The sequence below is a fragment of the Pseudonaja textilis genome, chromosome 2 (assembly GCF_049901715.1).
Source record: "Pseudonaja textilis isolate UNSWEBS1 chromosome 2, rPseTex1.2, whole genome shotgun sequence".
Lineage (NCBI taxonomy): Eukaryota > Metazoa > Chordata > Lepidosauria > Squamata > Elapidae > Pseudonaja > Pseudonaja textilis.
Genome location: NC_141991.1, coordinates 216,848,573 through 216,867,810, shown reverse-complemented (window position 1 = coordinate 216,867,810; position 19,238 = coordinate 216,848,573). Strand labels below are relative to the sequence as shown.

The 19,238-nt window shown below is 33.1% G+C and overlaps 1 protein-coding gene across 3 annotated transcripts in view; it reads right to left on the bottom strand.

Moving 5' to 3' along the window:
- KIAA0825 (KIAA0825 ortholog) overlaps positions 1-19,238 on the bottom strand; it is a 169,093-nt gene that overhangs the window by 145,718 nt on the left and 4,137 nt on the right. For all 3 annotated transcript variants that reach the window (XM_026719140.2, XM_087927041.1, XM_087927042.1), the window contains exons 3-5: positions 18,879-19,047; positions 17,118-17,793; positions 2,678-2,842 (exon numbers count right to left, since the gene is read on the bottom strand). In XM_026719140.2, coding sequence (XP_026574925.2) covers positions 2,678-2,842; positions 17,118-17,793; positions 18,879-19,047 — 1,010 coding nt within the window. The remainder of the gene's footprint in view (positions 1-2,677; positions 2,843-17,117; positions 17,794-18,878; positions 19,048-19,238) is intronic.

Sequence of the window (19,238 nt, the reverse complement as noted above, 5' to 3'; positions counted from 1 at the left end):
GCCCAGGTGGTCACCTTGTAGATTTCCAACATGGAAGCCTTCGACCTCTCCGCCCAAGCAGCAGCTACAGTTCTAGTGTAATGAGCTTTACAAACCCTGGGAGCCACTTTAGCCTTAACTTTGTACACCTCCCTAATACAGTTCCATAATCATCCAGCTAAGGAAATCTTGAAAGTTATCTGACCCCTCTTAAGACCTCTAAGACTACAAACAATCTGCCAGAAGATCTGATATCTTTGATTTTTTTTAAATAAACCCTAAGTGTTCTTACATCCAATTTATGCAGCCATTGCTCTTTGTCATCATTTGATCTAGAGAAAAATGATGTCCAAGGAAACTTCTGGTTTAGCTAAAAAAACAGACATTACTTTAGCAAAACTAAAATAAAAGATAAGGAACTTTTAAAATAACATTTTAGATTTTTAAATGAAATTTTACAAACATTTTGTGCACCAAACCAAAAACATTAACACAACATTATGTATTAGCCTAGGACTGGTCAGGGAAAAGAGAGGGCAGAAGAAATGGGAAAACAGTTCGCAAAGGAGTGCAGAGAGAGAAAGGAGGAAGAAGAGAGAACAGTTTGAAGTTTCTTTTATTAATTTTTTATCACAACTAATTAAAGAGGACATTTTAACTTTTACTTCAAGTCAGCAAAAAATCAGCCCAGTAGCATAATTTCCATTTAGATCTCTTTATCATCTATTTCTGTTTTAATCAGTATTTAATTAACTCATTTAAAACAACCCATTGTATTACTATCTTTTAGTAAACATGCATAGAAATGTCATATTATAATCAAAATAGCTACTGTTGTATCACTAGTTTATATTCCCATTTGTCCTCTGCCAAAATTTTTACTACTTTGTTTCCTTTTCCTATGGACTGATTATTTTTAATACCTGTTTTCAACTCATTGTTTCTCTGAGTAATCCATGAGTTGCATATCAGGTAATTTTTCATTTATCAAAGATTTTAATTACAATAGCAAAATCTAATAAAAAGTGAAAGAAAGAATAGAAAGAAAGAGTCCAAGGTCCAAAGACAAAAATAGAACATAAAAAGAAAAAATATATAATAAAGAAAAAAAAATGTAAAGAAGTGATTTCCAACTTTCATCACAAGTGTATACAATTTTTGCAACTCTTCACCCTCTTATTTACACAACCAATGATTGTTTCATCCCATATCCCACTTGTAATCTACAGACAAATCCATAAAGCATAGTGTTTCCAATTCTTACATCAAGAAAAAGTCCATTAAGGATTACTAGAAATAACAGCATGTATTGCTTTAATCTTGATCAAAAATACCAACTTTATGTTCCTCCATTTTACTTCTTACAATCTTAATCTGTATGTAATCCATTCAAGTAATGTCATTGAATTTAATTTCTTTTTATTTCTTCTGTTCCTTCTTACAAAATTCTTCAATTCTTTACTAAGCCTTTTTTGTAAACCCAATATAAAAAATTATCCAATTCACTTTCTTGATTTATTATTTGTATTTCCCTTTTGATTTTTAAAGTATCATAGAGTTTCTTTTGTATGTCCAATGAGAAATCCATGTCATTCTTGTGGCCTGTCATTTGTAGATCTGTTTTTAATGCCATCTTTTTATTGTCAAATAAAACTTGTTCCTCATCTGCCGTTTCTCCTATAACATTTTTTGGACTGTCCATAGAAGCAAATATTGCTATTCACGTTGTTGATATTAATTTCTGAATTCTTAAAAGTGTTCATTTTTTCATTGCTGTTTTGTGTCATTTCATAGGTCTCAGTTAATTAACTATCAATAAATAGCAAAAACCTAGATAAAACTATGATCTGAGAAAATTATAAATGGATTAAGGGTCCAGATACATTCAGAATAAGATTTTAGAATTAACTATAAAGGATCATCTATAATTAGTTCCAAAATCTTATTCTAACTTTAATTGGATCCTTAATTCATTTATACTTTTCTAGGATCAAAGTCTTATTTAGCTTTTTGCTATTTATGTCATTTTTTTAAAAAAGTTTATCATTAAAATTTTATTTTATAAAGGACTGAAGGCAAACTAACCCAGCTGTCAATCGAATGGACTCTAATAGCTTAAAAGTGGTTGACAAACCATTTGTAAACATGATTAGGAAGAGATATTTGCAAACTTAATATCCTTTAAAAGCCATAAACCATAGTTAGTGCTGATCCTAGTGCTGAAAACCAGCCAGGGACAACTGTCTTTCAATCTTGCATGGAGAAATTGTTTGGAGCACATTTGAGTGGTCACATGACTTTCCTTAGCCAACAAAGTTCTGAAAATCCAGTCTACTTACTGGCTCTTCGCTGTAGTTGTTGGCCCTGCTTTTTGCAGAGCTGTCTTTGATTTGCCATTTTTTTCTTCCTGAAATCCATATCAGGTAATTTTTTCACAATAGATCACATGACGTTTTATTTATTTATACACTTTATATGATTCTCTATCTCATATGTTTTTGGGTAGCATAATTCTAGCAATTAGTAAAGGAAATTAACCATTAAGAACAAAATACTGCAAAGGACTGTATCAAAAATAAGTTGCTATTATAAAGTTGATGAGAATGTTATTGTTCTGTTTCCCTTATTATATCCACTGAAATTCTACAAATCAATTATTTGAAGAAAACAGTATATGGAAAATGTAACCATGCATTACCTTGAATACTTTTGTTCTCAGACGTACATGTTAACAGTAATCCTGAAGATAGTTCTTCAATATTTTCTTCCATCAACAAAAATGATTTTATAAGCTGAGAAAGGCACTTAAGCTGATGTAATGTTAAACATTGGTTTATTCCTTTTCTGGAGTGTTCCTCAGCAACTATAAATAAGGATAAAGAAAATCAGATTCACGTGTCACATTTGCTTCTTAAATGAACTTTAGGTGAAATCTTTTTCATTGTTTTCCTTCAGATAGGTTTAGAAGGCTATTTTGGCTCTGGAAATGCAGTCATTTTAGGTTATGTGATAACCTATATCATTAAATTGTATGCTGTGATTAACTTTTCTGATTATTTCTAAAAATGAGAGATAGAGTACGTGCATATTTTATGTACATATGAATAAAACAGAATGATGTTCTGATATTTGCGAAAAATGTCCAGTTTCTTATGTAGGAATGTTGAGAAATTAGAGCTATTTCTCAGGTTCATGACAATAAAGACTAAGAAGGATATAGCTCATTCACGATATTTTAAGAGATTATCTACAAATATAATAGTACTATGTTTCCCCAAAAATAAGACCCTGTCTTATGTTTTTTTTGCCACCAAAAAAGGCACCAGATATTTTCAGGGGTATCATCCACTGACTAACCTCATTTGTGTGTGTTGTCCCCAGCCTCCTTTTCACTGTCAGAGGCCTTCAGGAACTTCTTCTGCAACTGGTAAGGCTTTCCTGAAGGCCTCTGCAGACAATAACAGAGCTCCGGATTGATCCAGAGCTTTGTTATCAGCTACAGAGGCCTTCAGGAAAGCCTTGCTAGCCTTGCCAGCTGCAGAAGAAATGGGCTGGCAAGGCAGGTGTCGGGGTGTGCGAGGCCTGGCTACAACTGTCCAAAGGTAAGTAGTAGGGCAGCTCCACCACCATTCCATCCCCACCCTAGCTTAATTTTTACCCATGTTCTCTGAAGTGAGCAGGATCTTGATTAGGGCTTATTTTGAGGGTAGGGCTTATAATGGGCACATGTGTAAAAATCAAGCTAGGATTTACTTTCAGGGTAGATCGTATTTTCAGAAAAACAGGGTATGTTAAAAAAAATCTGGTTTATTCTATTATTTTAAATATATAAGATGCTTTATCATTTAGAAAAAAAAGGCAAAATCAACAAAGAGAATGCTTTTTAATAGTGTTTTGGTTTGGTAAAAATGCATTTTGTTGCATTTCTACAAATAATAATTTGCAACCAGAAGGGTCTATTTAAATCTCAGGTGAGGGACTGAAGCAGTAGTATTTGTGTCGAGGGACTGAAGCAGTAGTATCTTGTATCGAGAACACCTGCTGTATCATCTTACATCCTTTCAGGTGATAATAATAATGGCAATCATAAGCCATTACTAAGCATTCTTGAATAGCTGCTATGGAAATACATTCTATAAGAATTTAGCCTTGAAAAACTGCAAAATACAGTGGCTTGCCTCCTTATGAGATAGAAAATTTGGAGGACATTCAAACTCTGATTTTCCCTAATGTTGGATGCCAGGTTTTAGTCACAGTTGAATACAGTATGTTAGTTAGCATTTTTAAATTGCTGTGTATCCTAGATTCAGTAAGAACAGAGAAAATAATGTCAAAAACAATTTTAAATGCCAAAAAATATTAACAGCATTTAGCAACATAATATAAAGCAGTAAAAATGAAGACTTCAAACAAAAATCTTCATTCTTCTAATGCAGGATAGGCCGGATGCCCACACCAGCTCCGCAAATGGGAAAAATCATTGTGAAACATCACATGATGACATGACGCAGTGAGTTTGACACCTGTGTTCTAATGTCTTGCAAAACAAAAATCAAAATTATGAAAGGAGATACGCTTATCTTTATTTTCATGTGGTGTTAACATCAATTTATTGTCTGGAATCTCTGTATATTTCATTTTGGTCTTGTCCTTACCCAAATTACTATTTCCAATCTCTTTGAAATTGATACTATACATAGGTTGATTCTTCTTCTTTTACATTTATATTAATCTATTCTTGATTCTCCCTTGATATGACTTGACTCTTTCAGCCCTGTTTAAGTCATTTTTACTCTGGTCTGTCTAATTGCAATTTTATGTCTTAGTTACTTATAAGCTGTCAATGACATTATCTCAGTATTGAACATCTATGTACAGTAAATGACTTTCTTTATATGTACTCTGAGATGTGTCTCAAACCGAAGACTTCATGATTCCATCCTCACCACCCCCCTGAAGGGAAATATATCAGTACATATTCCTATAGTTGTTACACATTCATTAAACACCAGAAAGCAGTGTGCTACACATTTCATCTTTATTTAGGGCTTATCAGTCAAACACAACCATAGTAATTAAAAATTATGTGGTTCAACTCATCTACTTGGAATTGAACCCATGGACCATATATTCCATTCCCTTGCCAATCTAAAAAGTCACTTTAGCTTATAAAGGTAAGTGCACTGTATATAGCACAAGAGCCTATCAGTTTGATATCTGGCAGAAAATGTATAATTTTAACAGTGTAATATTTTTATTATACTTAATTGATTTTATTAGTACGCATTCTGACTTCAATTATATTTATTTTTATTTATCAGTGAATTTGATATTACCTTAATATTACCAATTAATAAGCATTAATTAATGAAGAGGGTGAGGAAGAATTCACTAAAGGTAGATAATTTGAGGATTTTTTTTATAACAGTTTTATAAAACTGTTTATCCCCATGAATAAATATTGGGGAAAAATGGAACTCCTAACAGCGGAAATAACAATTAATTGTTGCCTAGTCTGTGGAATGTGTTTGAAAAACAAGAGATTGGGAAATAGAATTTGGCCTGGGAACAAACATTACAGCAGGGGAAATATAATGAAAAGCTGTAACTTGGCCATCGTAATGAAAGGAGGGTATACCGGAGCCATTGACATGATTGATTGTAAATGCCCTCTTCCCTCTGGCAGAGCACCTGGACACTTCAGTTTACAGGGCAGCTAAGTGAATGAAACAGATAAGTAGAGGGTTGAGTGCAAATGGAGGAACCCGTTGTGAGAAACTGGCTTGAAGATAAAAACATTGAGTCTTCCATCCTTTTCTTATTCCTGTCTCCATTGTGCTTGCCAATAATAAGCCAGCAACAATTTTCTGTACTGTATAGTAATTCCTCCATAAGATACTAGAGAATGAAAGCTAGAAAATATGGAAACTTTCTATTATCAATTTACCTAATTCTTTGAAGATTAATTTGATCAGATTTGCCTTGATTTGGATTCTACTGCTGGGAAAGGACAGAGTGAAGTAACCTTGATGTCTTGTGTGACTCAGATGGATTCTTTTTAGTATATACATCTCACAAAGTGGACAGCATGCATTAAGGCCACTATTTGCCTTCTAAAATGTTTAAATATGATTCAATTTCTAAAATCTCCATTAGGTTTATTGTTGTGTCTTGCATTTATCACTTTTTTAATCTACTCATATCAAATAGCTACCTTTATAATTAATCCCCATTTTTCTGAAACACTATATTAATTTTATATATACTAATCATATTCTCCTATTATTCATTTTAACTAAAAATACTGTTAATGAAAGAGTAGATAAAAAATTAAAATTATTTTGTTATATACGCAAACAACTTAAACTAGATTTAACAACCTATGTATTGCTGCCTAATAATTTATGCAATTTAATATTTTGGAATAGTTGCTATAATCCTGTTTCAAACTAAAGTACTAGGGACAATGGTAATAGTCTTCCATGTGTAACTTGATGTAGTGGTTTAAAAATTCACATCAATTTTAATCATTAGAATTTAAAAGCTAGCATTTTTATAAGATGCTGGGTTTTAAAAGGCAACTGGGTTTTGAATCACAGAATGATTAGACTATACAGTCCATCCATAAAACTACGAAGTGTTTTCAAGCGAATCTCTCTGACTTTGTTAATCTAACACAAACATTGTTCACAGATTGCATCTTTATAAAATATGAAAAAGAAAGAAGACCCCCTAATAGGTATTGATTTTGGTATTTGTGGGCAGTGATTTAAGTGCTATTTACCAAACAGAACAGATGCAGATGCTGACGAATAGATAAACAATTGTTACATGGCTTACTGCCAGATTCCAAACCAATATATTAAACTCCAAGTGAAGCACATTTCCCCTATGGATTGCACTTATTGCCACTTCATTTCCTACTTGCACTGTCTCTCTATTGCTGTGCCTGGCAGTAAGCTATTTTCAGTTCTTTCATGACCCCTGAGGCCCAGTGCTACCTCACACAGCCATTAGCGAAGGGAATTGCATGTGTGTGACACAGTCTGAAACCAATTATTTGATATTTTCTTCAGAATGATGCCCAGGTCTGTTGGGAATGAGCAATCATGAAATAATTTACCTCCTGATTTAATTTTTTCCTTCACAAATTAGTTGTCGTCTGAGCTTGCTATACACAGCTGCCCAGGACATATCTCTGTCTTATCAAGATTATACTTAAAATGATGTAAGAGAGAGGGTGATGAATAGAGCAGACTAGGAATTTCTGCTTTAAACAGGCATTGACAAGTTTATCAGATATACTAATCGTAAGTGTTCTCTGCTGATTGAAAGATCACAAAATCATAAATAATGTTAAGGTGCTAAAAGAAACAACATTGATGTAAATCATTACCATAGTATATGAGCTTTACAGTACTGCTGCTTTTCAGTTCTTTTTTGAACTACTGAAACCTATTAATACTAAAAATGTATTTTAGAGGACAAAAAATAGAGACTAAAATGAGCAGACAATCCATTCTGAGCTACTTAGACTTAGTTCTTCTCAAAATGGAAAACTGTATTATTTCCCTACCAAGTAAGTAGGTATTTATGTCTATAATAGTTCTATGTTGCATGAAAAATATTTCCAATCTCTGCAAAAAAAATTCAGACTATTCTATAGCACATCATTATATGGAAAATCCCCACAATGAGATTATATTATCACATTGCAAAGGATTTTTAGGAAAGCATTCACAAACCATGTTCCAGAAAGTCAATTCAACAGAATGAAAGTATGGGCTGGGATCCAAAAAGCAGTACAATTAGTTCCACATACACCAGAGAGTTTTGAGCATGTGTTTCTTGAATAGCAGCTGCCATGCCACATGGTAAATCAGTTTTGAAGCACATGGACTTCAAAAAGCAGGTTCTTATGTAATATGGGCTTTATATTCAAAGAAAATCCAATCTCACTGGACATCCCTTTCATTATGAGGAGAAATGTAAACTATCCACTCATTTAGAGTACTTCAATACAATAAAGAAACCATATTATAGTTTAAAACAAAACATTTGGGATAAAGCATCTGTGATATTATGGGGCAATGTCTGTATAACTGGGATCCATAAAACTCAATTTTCTTAATGCAAAGATTGATTTGAAAGTTGATGCTGGTGTCGTTAATATCTATTAGATATACTGCCATCAATATCGTGTTTTTAGTACAAAACAATCAAATTATAGGAAATACAATCATACATTTTATGTTTGTCTTGTCTGACTCTTCTATGGCAAAGAGAAATAAATTGTGAAAATTACTTCCAGAGCCATTTTAGAAAAGGAATAGAGATAAGTGTTAAACTCACAATGTATTATAAAATCATGCCATTCCTTAATAGTAGATTAACAAAATTATTTTACTAAATAATTTTATTAGGACATTTTTAAATACTTCAGTTAAATCATTGAATGGAACATGTTAGTGAATATGAAAGGAAAGTATTTCATTTTTCCACAAACAATGTCCTCCATTATTTCCAACAATATATCTGACTATAAAAATTAATTAACTATAAATCCTAAAGCTATACCACATCCTAGTTGCATTTGTGACAGAATTTCAATACCAAAATTTATATTTAATATTTAGCATTTATAGGTCAAGATATATGAATCACAATCTAAATTCTTTATGGATAAATTCTACACACATAAAAGAAAAATGACATTCTAAATTAAATAAATAGATATATATTGGCCATTGTATTTTGCTTTTAAATCTTGTTCTGAAACATGTTTGCAGTAAACTATATACTGTAATAAAATGTTTATATTATTCAAGTCTATTCAAATGTATACATTGGGGTACGTTTTCAGAAATACATGTTTATTGTGAGAGTAGGCTCACAAAAACATTAAGAAAACTGAGAAAAATGTAACTATAGAAATTAATCTGTTAGAAAGTATACATAAAAGTATATTTGAATATTCAAACTTTTTTTAAAATTTGCAAATTTTTGCTAAAATTGGGTAGAAGACACTTAAGGTAAAAAGTATAAGAAACACAAACCAAAATACAATAATTTGTTTAAACCAGGTATGTTTGTCAGGAACATGTTTAAAATAACCATAGTTATTTTCAATTATGAGACTGAACAATATTATGAAAACATTCTAAACCCTGATTACACTGTGTTTCTAATTCTGTAGACAGATTTTTTTTTATTCCAATGGCTGACATCTGGCAAACATACTGCAATATAAAAAGAGAGTCTTTGCATTTTAGTAATATTTCAAAATAAGACATATTCAAAATAAATTCACAAATCCATGCCTGTCTGCCTCTCCTCAGTTCAGATTTTTGAAAAGCTCATAAATCCCATCATTTTTATCAGAATATACAGTATACAGAATTGATCCCTCAAACCCATTGTTTTAAAATGTAACTATCAGAAAGTAATATTCAAATTTTAAACATCTCTCTCTCATAGATGCCAATTTAATGTGCACCATTTTTAATGAGGTTATTTCTCAGAAAAGAAAAAAAAAGCTAAAGCTAACCAAACTTTATATTACTGAAAGCATGCACAATGCCACACAGCTTAATAGTATCTCAGCAAGGAGCACTTAATTAAGTTCTGCTCAGGAGACAGTTGATATGTGTTGAAAAGAGTCTAATAAAGAGACATGTAACATTTTTTTCCTCAAACAATAGTGTAAGTGCCTTAGGAACCTCTTCAAGAGACCTTTTAGAAGTCCTTCTTCTTCTAAGTCTCATAGGCATGTATGGTTTCCTTTACACACTACAGTATGTTTTAAAGAAAATGTAACTTAATTCTCTCTCAACTTCTTTGTTGCACTTTTTTTATTAAAGAAGGTACTCTAATATATAAATCTCACATTGAGTCCAGACCGCTCAAGAGAAATCAGACCAAAAATTAAATCATTTTTATCTTTTATGCTTGGGAGGAAAATGCAATAATTAGGGGGCATGGTGAGTTACCCTTTTTTTCTAACCATAGGAAGAACACCCAGGTGTACAAAAGAGGCTTTGAGATGAAAACAGTGTTTCTAACTGGAAATGTTTAGATAAAATGACCAAATTCTGTTTTGTTTGGAAAATCTTCCTAGCAAATTAAATTTGACATTTAATAAAATATTATTGCACATCATACGTGGAAAAAATAAAATTAGAATACAATTCTTTTAAACATAAGATATATTATAAACTACATATAACTTTTTTTTTAATGAAGTAACCCTATCCAATACCGGTGTCCTAAATACAGTAATAGATTCCCTTTTCATATAATAGCATTAATAAGCGATTTGAATAGTAAGATATTCAGTTTTAAAATTCTTTTAGCAAAAATAGTTTGAAAACATTTTATCTTCTTAGCTGAAAAAAAGCAAGCATTTCAACATTTTATGAACATAATGAAACAGTTTCTTCAGTTTGAACAATTCTGTTTAAAAGAGTCTCTAAAATCTCCACTTCTCATTTTCAAAGTATATGTCAGTTTCTAAGGTGAGGGAGGAATACCCCTTCTTCCCTTTCTAATAAAGTAACAGAAACTTTCCATTGACATAATGAAAGATTGGGCACTACCCTTAATTTTCCCCCCAAAGTTTAATCATGTCATCAAGAAAAATATGTGTAATCTTTTTAGTTTTTTAAGACCTTGCACCCATTTTATACTGCTTCCTATGCAAATATATCCATACGCAGTTTAGAAAATGCAACATACAATAAAAAAGCAATATAAACCATAATGATTAAAATGTTGTCAAAAAAGTAACAACAGACCCACCCCCCTACCATCCTGTACGGATTTTCAACAAGCATCTAAAGATATAATAAGCACCTCAGCAATTTCAGAGGAAAAAGCCTTCGAGAATCAAGGTGCTGCTATGAAAAAGACCCACTTATAAGTAACCACCAGGTGGCATTGTGTAACTTTTGGCATATTCCCCAAATGATCTCAGTAATTAACCAGACTGCAATGGAGAAAAAAGTCAGTTACATAACTGTTCAAGTGTTTAGTTATAAACGGAACTGAATCTGGCTCAACAGCTAATTGGCCACTCTAGTTGTTTCAAAGAAAGTAGGGATTCAGGATAGTTAAGTGTCCTGTTGGCAATCTAGATACCATATTCTGCCTCATTTGCACCTTCTGTACCAAGTGGAAAAGTAGTTCCCATTGAAGACATTATACTATCTAATGTAACCTAACAGTGCATGGATAACTGTAGCTGTCATGTCCAGGAAAGGGCATATGATAATAGGTACTCCTGGACATTGTAACCACTTATAATTGCCAGGGGCAGTTAACAGTTCGGGAAGGTCTCTCAAAATATGTAAATACTCTTTCTGGAAGAATGTAATAGCATTTGGAATATGCAACCCACTCACTCCCATCTCGCATAACCCAGATAACCACCTGCCCTGCTCTTTGTCTTGTCGGGATTCATTTTCAGTTTACAGATCTTTATTCATTCCATCACTACATTTAGACATTGGGTTAGGACATGTACAGCCTCTCTTGATTCAGGTATTTTGGAGGAGTTATCAGCAATCTACAGTCAATGGTATTGAAGGACACTGAAAAAAAATCAAATAGCATATCATGTTTAAGGTCCATCTTATCTTTATAAGCCATCCATTATTTTCCTGAATTGTGTGTTTTCAGATACTAGTAGTAAAACACACGACAGACAGCAAAAACAAAACAACAATTAAACAACATGGAAAATTCTAACCAAATATTGGTCATGGCAAACTTCCCCTTAAAATGCATGAAGGGATTTATCAACTACAGGTCGTCCTCAACATACAACCACAATTGACTCCAGAATTTATGTTGCTAAGTGAGAAATTGTTAAGTAAGTTTTGCACCATTTTATGACCTTTCTTGTCCCAGTTGTTAAGTGAATCACTGCTGTTGTTAAATTAGTAGCATGGTTAAGTGAAATTGACTTCCCCATTGAATTTGCTGGTCAAAAGGTCGCATGACCCTGGAACACTGCAACCATCATATATGTGAGTCAGTTGACAAGCATCCGAATGTAAATCACATGACCATGGGAATGCTGCAATGAACACAAGTCACCTTTTTTCAGTGCTGTTATAACTTTGAAGGATCACTAAATGAACTGTTGTATGTTATGCCCTTGTTGGAGTCTGATTCTGAGGGGAAGATTGAGCAGCTTACAGGGAGTGGGAGTGTGGCTCCAGTAGCTGTGGAAGAAACGGGGGAAGGGCAGAGTCTGGCTGGGCATTCAGAGGAAGACCCAGGACACGCAGGGAGGAATGGAGAAGGGAGCAACGTGGCTTACAAGAGAGAAGAAAGTCCTGATTCTTTTCATTAGTTGCAGCTGAGAGAACAGATATAAGTGGGGCATTTGCACATGGATCCTTGCTGGAAGCAAAGCGTGCATTATCTTGGTCGAGCCTTATCTGGGTTTTGGTGTCCTCCCAACTGTGGGTGCTGCATTATCCTTTGAAAGTCTGCAATTTATCACCCTGGCCTGCCCTGTTAATTACTTCAGTGTAATTTGTGTTGTTGTTTTTATTTCTAATTACTTTGGGTTCAGACTGCATTTCTGCCCTTCGTAGACTGTTTTTTGAAGAGTTTGTTATCCAGCCAAGGATAATTGGACACTGGGCCAAGTTGGAGGCATTAAAGGGAATTTATTCTACTTTGGTGACTGTTATTTTTGTGTCATGCCCTGGGTCATCACATTGTAAGCCAACAACTACCTGTATATTTAGATCACATCTTATAAAATGCAAGAGCCAAAGCCAAAATGTTCAGTACAATTTCCATGAGTACTGTTTCCAAGTCACAGCATTTTGGTAAACAAAATTCTTTAGCAATAAATTAGTTCTCTTTCAATACTTTTAAGTTAACAGTTAAAAGTAGTAGAATCAGTTTAAATTATGTTGAAATGAGGAACAAAGTTTATCCTAAATAATAATAATTGCCCTCAGTGAAGCAGTACTTTTACATGGTTGTCAGGCTTATGTGCTCTGAGGAAAATAAGAGCTATGCCAGAAGTTCCACCATACTGGACAGATCTCATCAGCGGAGTGAGACAAAAACTGTCTCTCCCATAAAAAATATGGTGAGATGTAAACTACAGAAACACATTCCAGCTTGGTTGTCGTCCATAGAAGGTCAAGGACTGTGTTAGGTGCTGGAATTCCTGGACATCAAATCAAGAATGGTCTACAGATCTCAGCATTGTTGGCTGAGAAATCAGGGCCAGAAGCTGGTTTACCCATCACAAATAAACAGAGATATAAAAGAAATAATGATCTGTTGTTACAGATAAAGCCCAACAAGAAGCAGCAGAGCTGGAAGAATTGCAAAGGTCTAATCAGCGAAAAGAAAAGAAAGCCAGAAGTAATTCAGACTGTAGAGGCAATAAAAGATGCACCCTCTCCTCTGCCTTAAAAAGAACAAAACTCTCTAAAGAAGTACAAGAATTAAAACAAAGATTCATCAAGCATCTAGAACAGCATAAAAACACAATAACAAAGATTGCCTGCCTTGAAGCTTGTTCCAAAGATACACTTAGCACAAGGATTAAAAGAAAACATGGTTGTTGGTAAATGGTCATAGTTTGGGAGAGGTTAATATTAAGGAGGAATGTTTCAGGGAGGCTCACTATCATCTCTACTGTTTGTCATGGCACTGACTCCTCTGTCAAGGATACTGAATAACTATCATAGCTATCAAAACTGAAAACATCTGCCAGGCTATCCCACCTCCGTTACATGGATAATTTGAAGCTGATTGGAAATATGCTATCTGAAATAGAATCGCTGCTCAACACTGCTTGAATATCCAGTCAAGATATTGCATTAGAAATGTGTCACATTCATGACCAAATAGGAAAAACAGTGACAACTAAAAGAATCAAGATCTCTTAGACTCAAGACTAATCAAGACTCTGTATGAAGATGATCACTACAAATATCTGAGCATCCTTCAAGCTGACCACAACAAACACACTGTAGTCAAGAAAATGTTTAGAAGTTAATACATCAAGAGAGTGAAGAAAGTCTTAAAGTCCAAACTCAGTGGAAGAATTACCACAAAGGCAATCAATACCTGGACAATTCCAGTTATTAGATACATAGCTGGAACAGTGGACTGGACTCAAGCAGAACTGAAGGCCTTGGATAGGAAGACCAAAAAAATAATGACATTAAATCATGCCTTTCATCCTTGCAGTGATGTTGACATTTAGCAAAGAAAATAGTGGGCATGGAATGTTGCAAATAAATCAAACAATTGAAGAAGAAAAAAAGGCAATGGAGGAATAGCTGAAGGATAATGAAGAATATATACTGAAGCTAATACACCAGGAATACTTACTTAGTAATTGAGACACCAAACTGGCCTACGAGAAATATTAAACGAAGAACAAAAGAGACAGGGGAAGAGAAAAAATTGCATGGCTAACACATTAAAAAAAGCAGGGAAAACATATGTAGTAACAAGGTCTGACCATGGTTAAAAGCAAGAAACTTAAAGAAAGAAAGAGGAAGGAGACAGAAGGACTAGTTTTGGCTGCACAACACTAAGTTTTAAGAACAAATATACAAAACTCGAATTGAGAAAACAGCAACAGACAACAAATGCCATCTATGAAAAGAAGCTGAAGACACAGTGGACCACCTGTTTAGCTGCTGCAAGATCATACAGAATGACTACAAGCTGTGATATGACAACGGTGCATAAGAATATCTGCAAGAACTGGTGGGATTACAAAGTAGACAAGTAATAGAAAATGAAAAAGCTAAAGTGCTCTGAGACTTCAAACAGACAAGCACCTGACACATGACACTTCGTATTTTACAACTGTCAGTAAGAAAGACAAAAAGGCCAGTATGGTGGACATTGCATTATATGGAGACAGCTAAACAGGAAATTAGTCAAGTTTACTTGGGCAGCTTTACTTGGAACAGTTTACATCCCGTGATGACACTTTTAATACTATCAAACATCTGCTTATCTCAGGTCTTTGGGAAGGATTCAATAAATGGATAAAAATGCCAAATCTAATCTAAACATATGACTGACGGTACAACCAACAATACTATTTCCAACCTTTTGGGTGATTATCATCACAGGGCTCCTCTGTTTCAATTCTTACATTTTATGCTTTCCCTCTTTCCTCTTTATTCATCAGTTTACTCTGAATCAATCCCAAGATGCAATTCATTCATTATTCTAATGCTATTAAGCATAATATGCTGAATATGCTAAAATAAGGTAATTCAAATTATTGTTAAGTTTGAATAACTTATTATTTTTATATCTTATTTTCATTTTCTGCTGTATTTCTTCTATCCAGCAAGTTCAACTATGATCATTAACATATATGCTGAATGGTTTTATTGATTCTTTATTGTAATAGAAAAGAGAAAATAATTGATATTCCTCTGATTGTTCTAGTGTTGTTTCTGCAGAATAAGTCTGCCATTAGTTTATTATATTAGGATGTACGTTTTGGCTATGTCCCTAAATATAGATTATGTTCAGAGATTGCTCATTAATTGTTATAAATCTGTGTTCATAGGTAGGTACCATTTATAAGAATATACCTTAAGGCTAGAAGTATCATCCCATTGATTCAAAGAAACAACTCAATGATACACATATATGCAAAAGTCTAGTCACTTAAAATCTCATCCTACCCCAAGAAATCATATCAAAGTGATCATTTTTTTTTTTGCTATGCAATTATAATACAAAGATTATATTTATTATTTTTTCAGTTATATAAATTTATAAATAAGTCAAAAATTATTGCAACTCAATAATAATGTTTACTTACATAAAATATATTTGAAAAGGTTATTTTGATTTGATTTGTAACTTTCATTTTTTTTAGAAAACAGAACCCATTTTTTCTTACAAAGTTTTAGAAGTATCATCTGCTGATTTGTTTATTTCACACATTAGAATTATTACAGATGATGTTCCCCAAGAACGCACATAAAAAACTTTTTCATTTATATGATAACAGCACTAATTGAATATTCATTTAAAGTAATATCCTTCCATCTAAAAATAGCTGATGTATTCTTTTCTCTTTCTTTATCTGTGCATGCAGCTCAACATATAGAAAGAAGAAAATTTGAACCTCCCTTCTTTGTGCTCCAATCTGTCACTCCTGCCAGTCAGCAGGGTGTGGGAGAATGCATGATTGAAATGAAAAAAACAGTATGTTGTATTATCTACCCCACTTGGACTGTCAACAAACTAGCCAGTTATCTGGTGAGCTGCCAGATCCCAATTGCGCTGGGATAAGAAGATACTCAAGCATCATCTCTACACATGCCATTCCCATTATACAATTGTGGTGACAGGGATTGGAATTTGAAACAGCAGGACAGCGGTAAAAATAAGAATCTGAGACAGGCCATTTAAGCAGCTCATGTTCTATCCAAACATATTCTCATGTTATACAATTAATAAGATAATTTGATAAAGGTTTATATTACTTTGGCAATTAAGTAAGACATGTTAATTATTTTAACGATATTGAACAATGTGTCCATGTTTTCAGAAATATATTTCTATTTTTATTTCAAATGCATATGACTCTTCAAATTATGTAGGCTCAAATAATACAACGAATGGTGTAGTTTAATATTAATATAATATATATAAATAATTACATATTATAATATGCTACTTCAATCTGGATGTAATTAGTGGGCAAAAAAAATAAATAAGCCCAGTCTTATATGTATAAAGGCAGTTAGAGAATACAGAAATTAGACTTCTGTCAATCTACACCTTTGACATTTTTGCTTGATAATAAATGCACTGTATTTAAAAGAAAATCTAATTCTCCACCCTCCCCAATAAATTACCTTTAAAATGGGAACATTGTTTCTTCTTTGTTAATGGAGGCAAGCAAGATTATCTTGCTTAATCTTTCCAGGATTGGGAAGAACTGTAATCCTAAATTTAGGATTGTATTTCTTTAGGTATATATGGCAGTATACTATATGTATACATGCTGACATTAATTACATTCCTGCACTTAGCTGAATTACAGTTAAAATTTGTATCAGAAATTAAACAATAAAAAGAAAATAATTAATGAACATAAAGAAAATGTTACTAACCCCCAACTTGAACCATACTTCTGTTTTTCTTTGAGTTCTTGCTTGTCTTTATAGCATGTACTGCCTTTTCTTTAAGTTGAAGTTCACAAAGCATGTGAAGTACAAAAGTGATTTCTTCAGTGAATGTATCCAAGTAAGTTTCATTAATAAATTTCAGTACAGAAGAAGAATCAATAATTCCACTTAGTATATATAAATCTTCTTTTATCACTGCACAGAAGGCAGGAATGGAGCTTTTGTAATTATGAACAATCTTTTCAAAATTCATTTCATCACCCTTATCCTGAGCACATTTCTGCAAAAGATCACTAACCAATTTATTCTGAATTTTTTGATACTTGACTAGAACTTCAGATACAGGATAAAGAAATAAGAGACGCTGCAGACACTGAGTTTTAAATTGCAGTTGATGTTGTAAAGTACCGGTTTTTGTTTCTTGATTACTTTGCAATTGATGTACTAAGTAGCGTCGAAGATGTAATCTTATATCATCCCAAATGCAGTGAACATCCACTGCTGTATTGTCTTCAATACCATGAAGGGAACTACTAGATATGAATTCAAAAGATGCTCCACTTGAAGTACAGGGAAATAAGACACCACACTGACTAGAGAGTTCAAGGAGAAATTGAAGAATTGTTTCTTCTTGATTTTGTTCATTCTTCAATAATCTTTGCTACGAAAGGATAAATGACAGATGATATATGTAATACATGAATAACTATTTAAAGTAAATAATATTTATCTTCAAAGTAAAGTTTCATCATTATCTTTTAAAATCTATATTATTTTTCAAATATATACATTTCATTTTTATTTTGCCAGTTGCATTGCAACTTCATGAGATAAGGGGAATAGCGGCCAGGTGGCAATGTTTTTTAACTAGTGCTCTGGCTTTATGAAATGTCCTCTCCTAGGAACGAAGACCTGTGCCATCCTTCTTAAAGCAGTTTGGGGTAGTAGTTAAGGTACTGGCCAAGAAACCAGGAGACTGTGATTTCTAGTCCCACCTTAGGCATGAATGCCAGCTGGATAACTTTGGGCTAGTCACTCTCTCTCAACCCAACTCATCTCCCAGGATTGTTGTTGTGGGAAAAATAGGAGGAGGAAGGAATACTAGGAATATTTAGTGAGTTACTTATTAAGTAATACAGGTACATAAAAATATAATAAATTAAATTCTAAAAGCTGATTAAGATCAAAGTTTTCATGGAGCACTGGGTGACTGGTTATTACTGTTTTTTAACTTCAGTTTAAGAGATATGCTGCACTTTTCTTGTATTTTGATTAGTTATTTTTCATTATTATTATTCTACATTGCATACATTTTTACTTTAATAAAGTTTACTGTAGGCATAATGAGCAATATGTTTTACTGGATTAAACTACCATTGTGGATCAGCTCTGGTGAGAAAGGGAGAGTTTATTATGTTTTTAACGAATTACAAAATTAATATTATCTAAGAACAGGTTAAAGTATGTGTAGCCTGGATGCAACTGATTGTATCAAACAGTACTGATCTACTCTCAAGACATAAGTACCGAACTGAAAAATCTATACAACTCTAAAATTTGCCAATAAGGTTAGAACCCTTGTAAACAAGACATTATTGTCCAAAATTCTACAGTATTTTGTGAAACATACAAAATTCTGCAACTTTTAAATTTAACTGCATTTTAGGCTAGCAAATAGCAAGTTCCAAAAGGACAAGTGTGCTATAAAACTGTTTTCTATCATAACATAAAAAGTAGCATTTTCACCAGTGTTTGGAGAAACTTGATTAATTCTCCTTGATGGGTTGAAGAGAATTTGGTTGAACTGAAATCATGGTTATTTAGCCAATGAAGAAAACTCATTGTGTCCTGCACCAACTTATCAGAACAAGTTTCATTTAATTCCAGTTGTAGATCCTTAAGACATTTATCCACACTAAACCAAAAAGAAAAACAAATATTTTCAGTATTTTTAGTATATTACCTACATTCTGTACAATATCAACATTTTATGTCAGCCTATAATTTTGTTACTTAATTTGTCATAAAAGAAGACTGTCATCACTTTATAATTTTCAAAACAACTAGCTATATTCCCACGTGGATGCCTTCAAGATGTCTGGATTT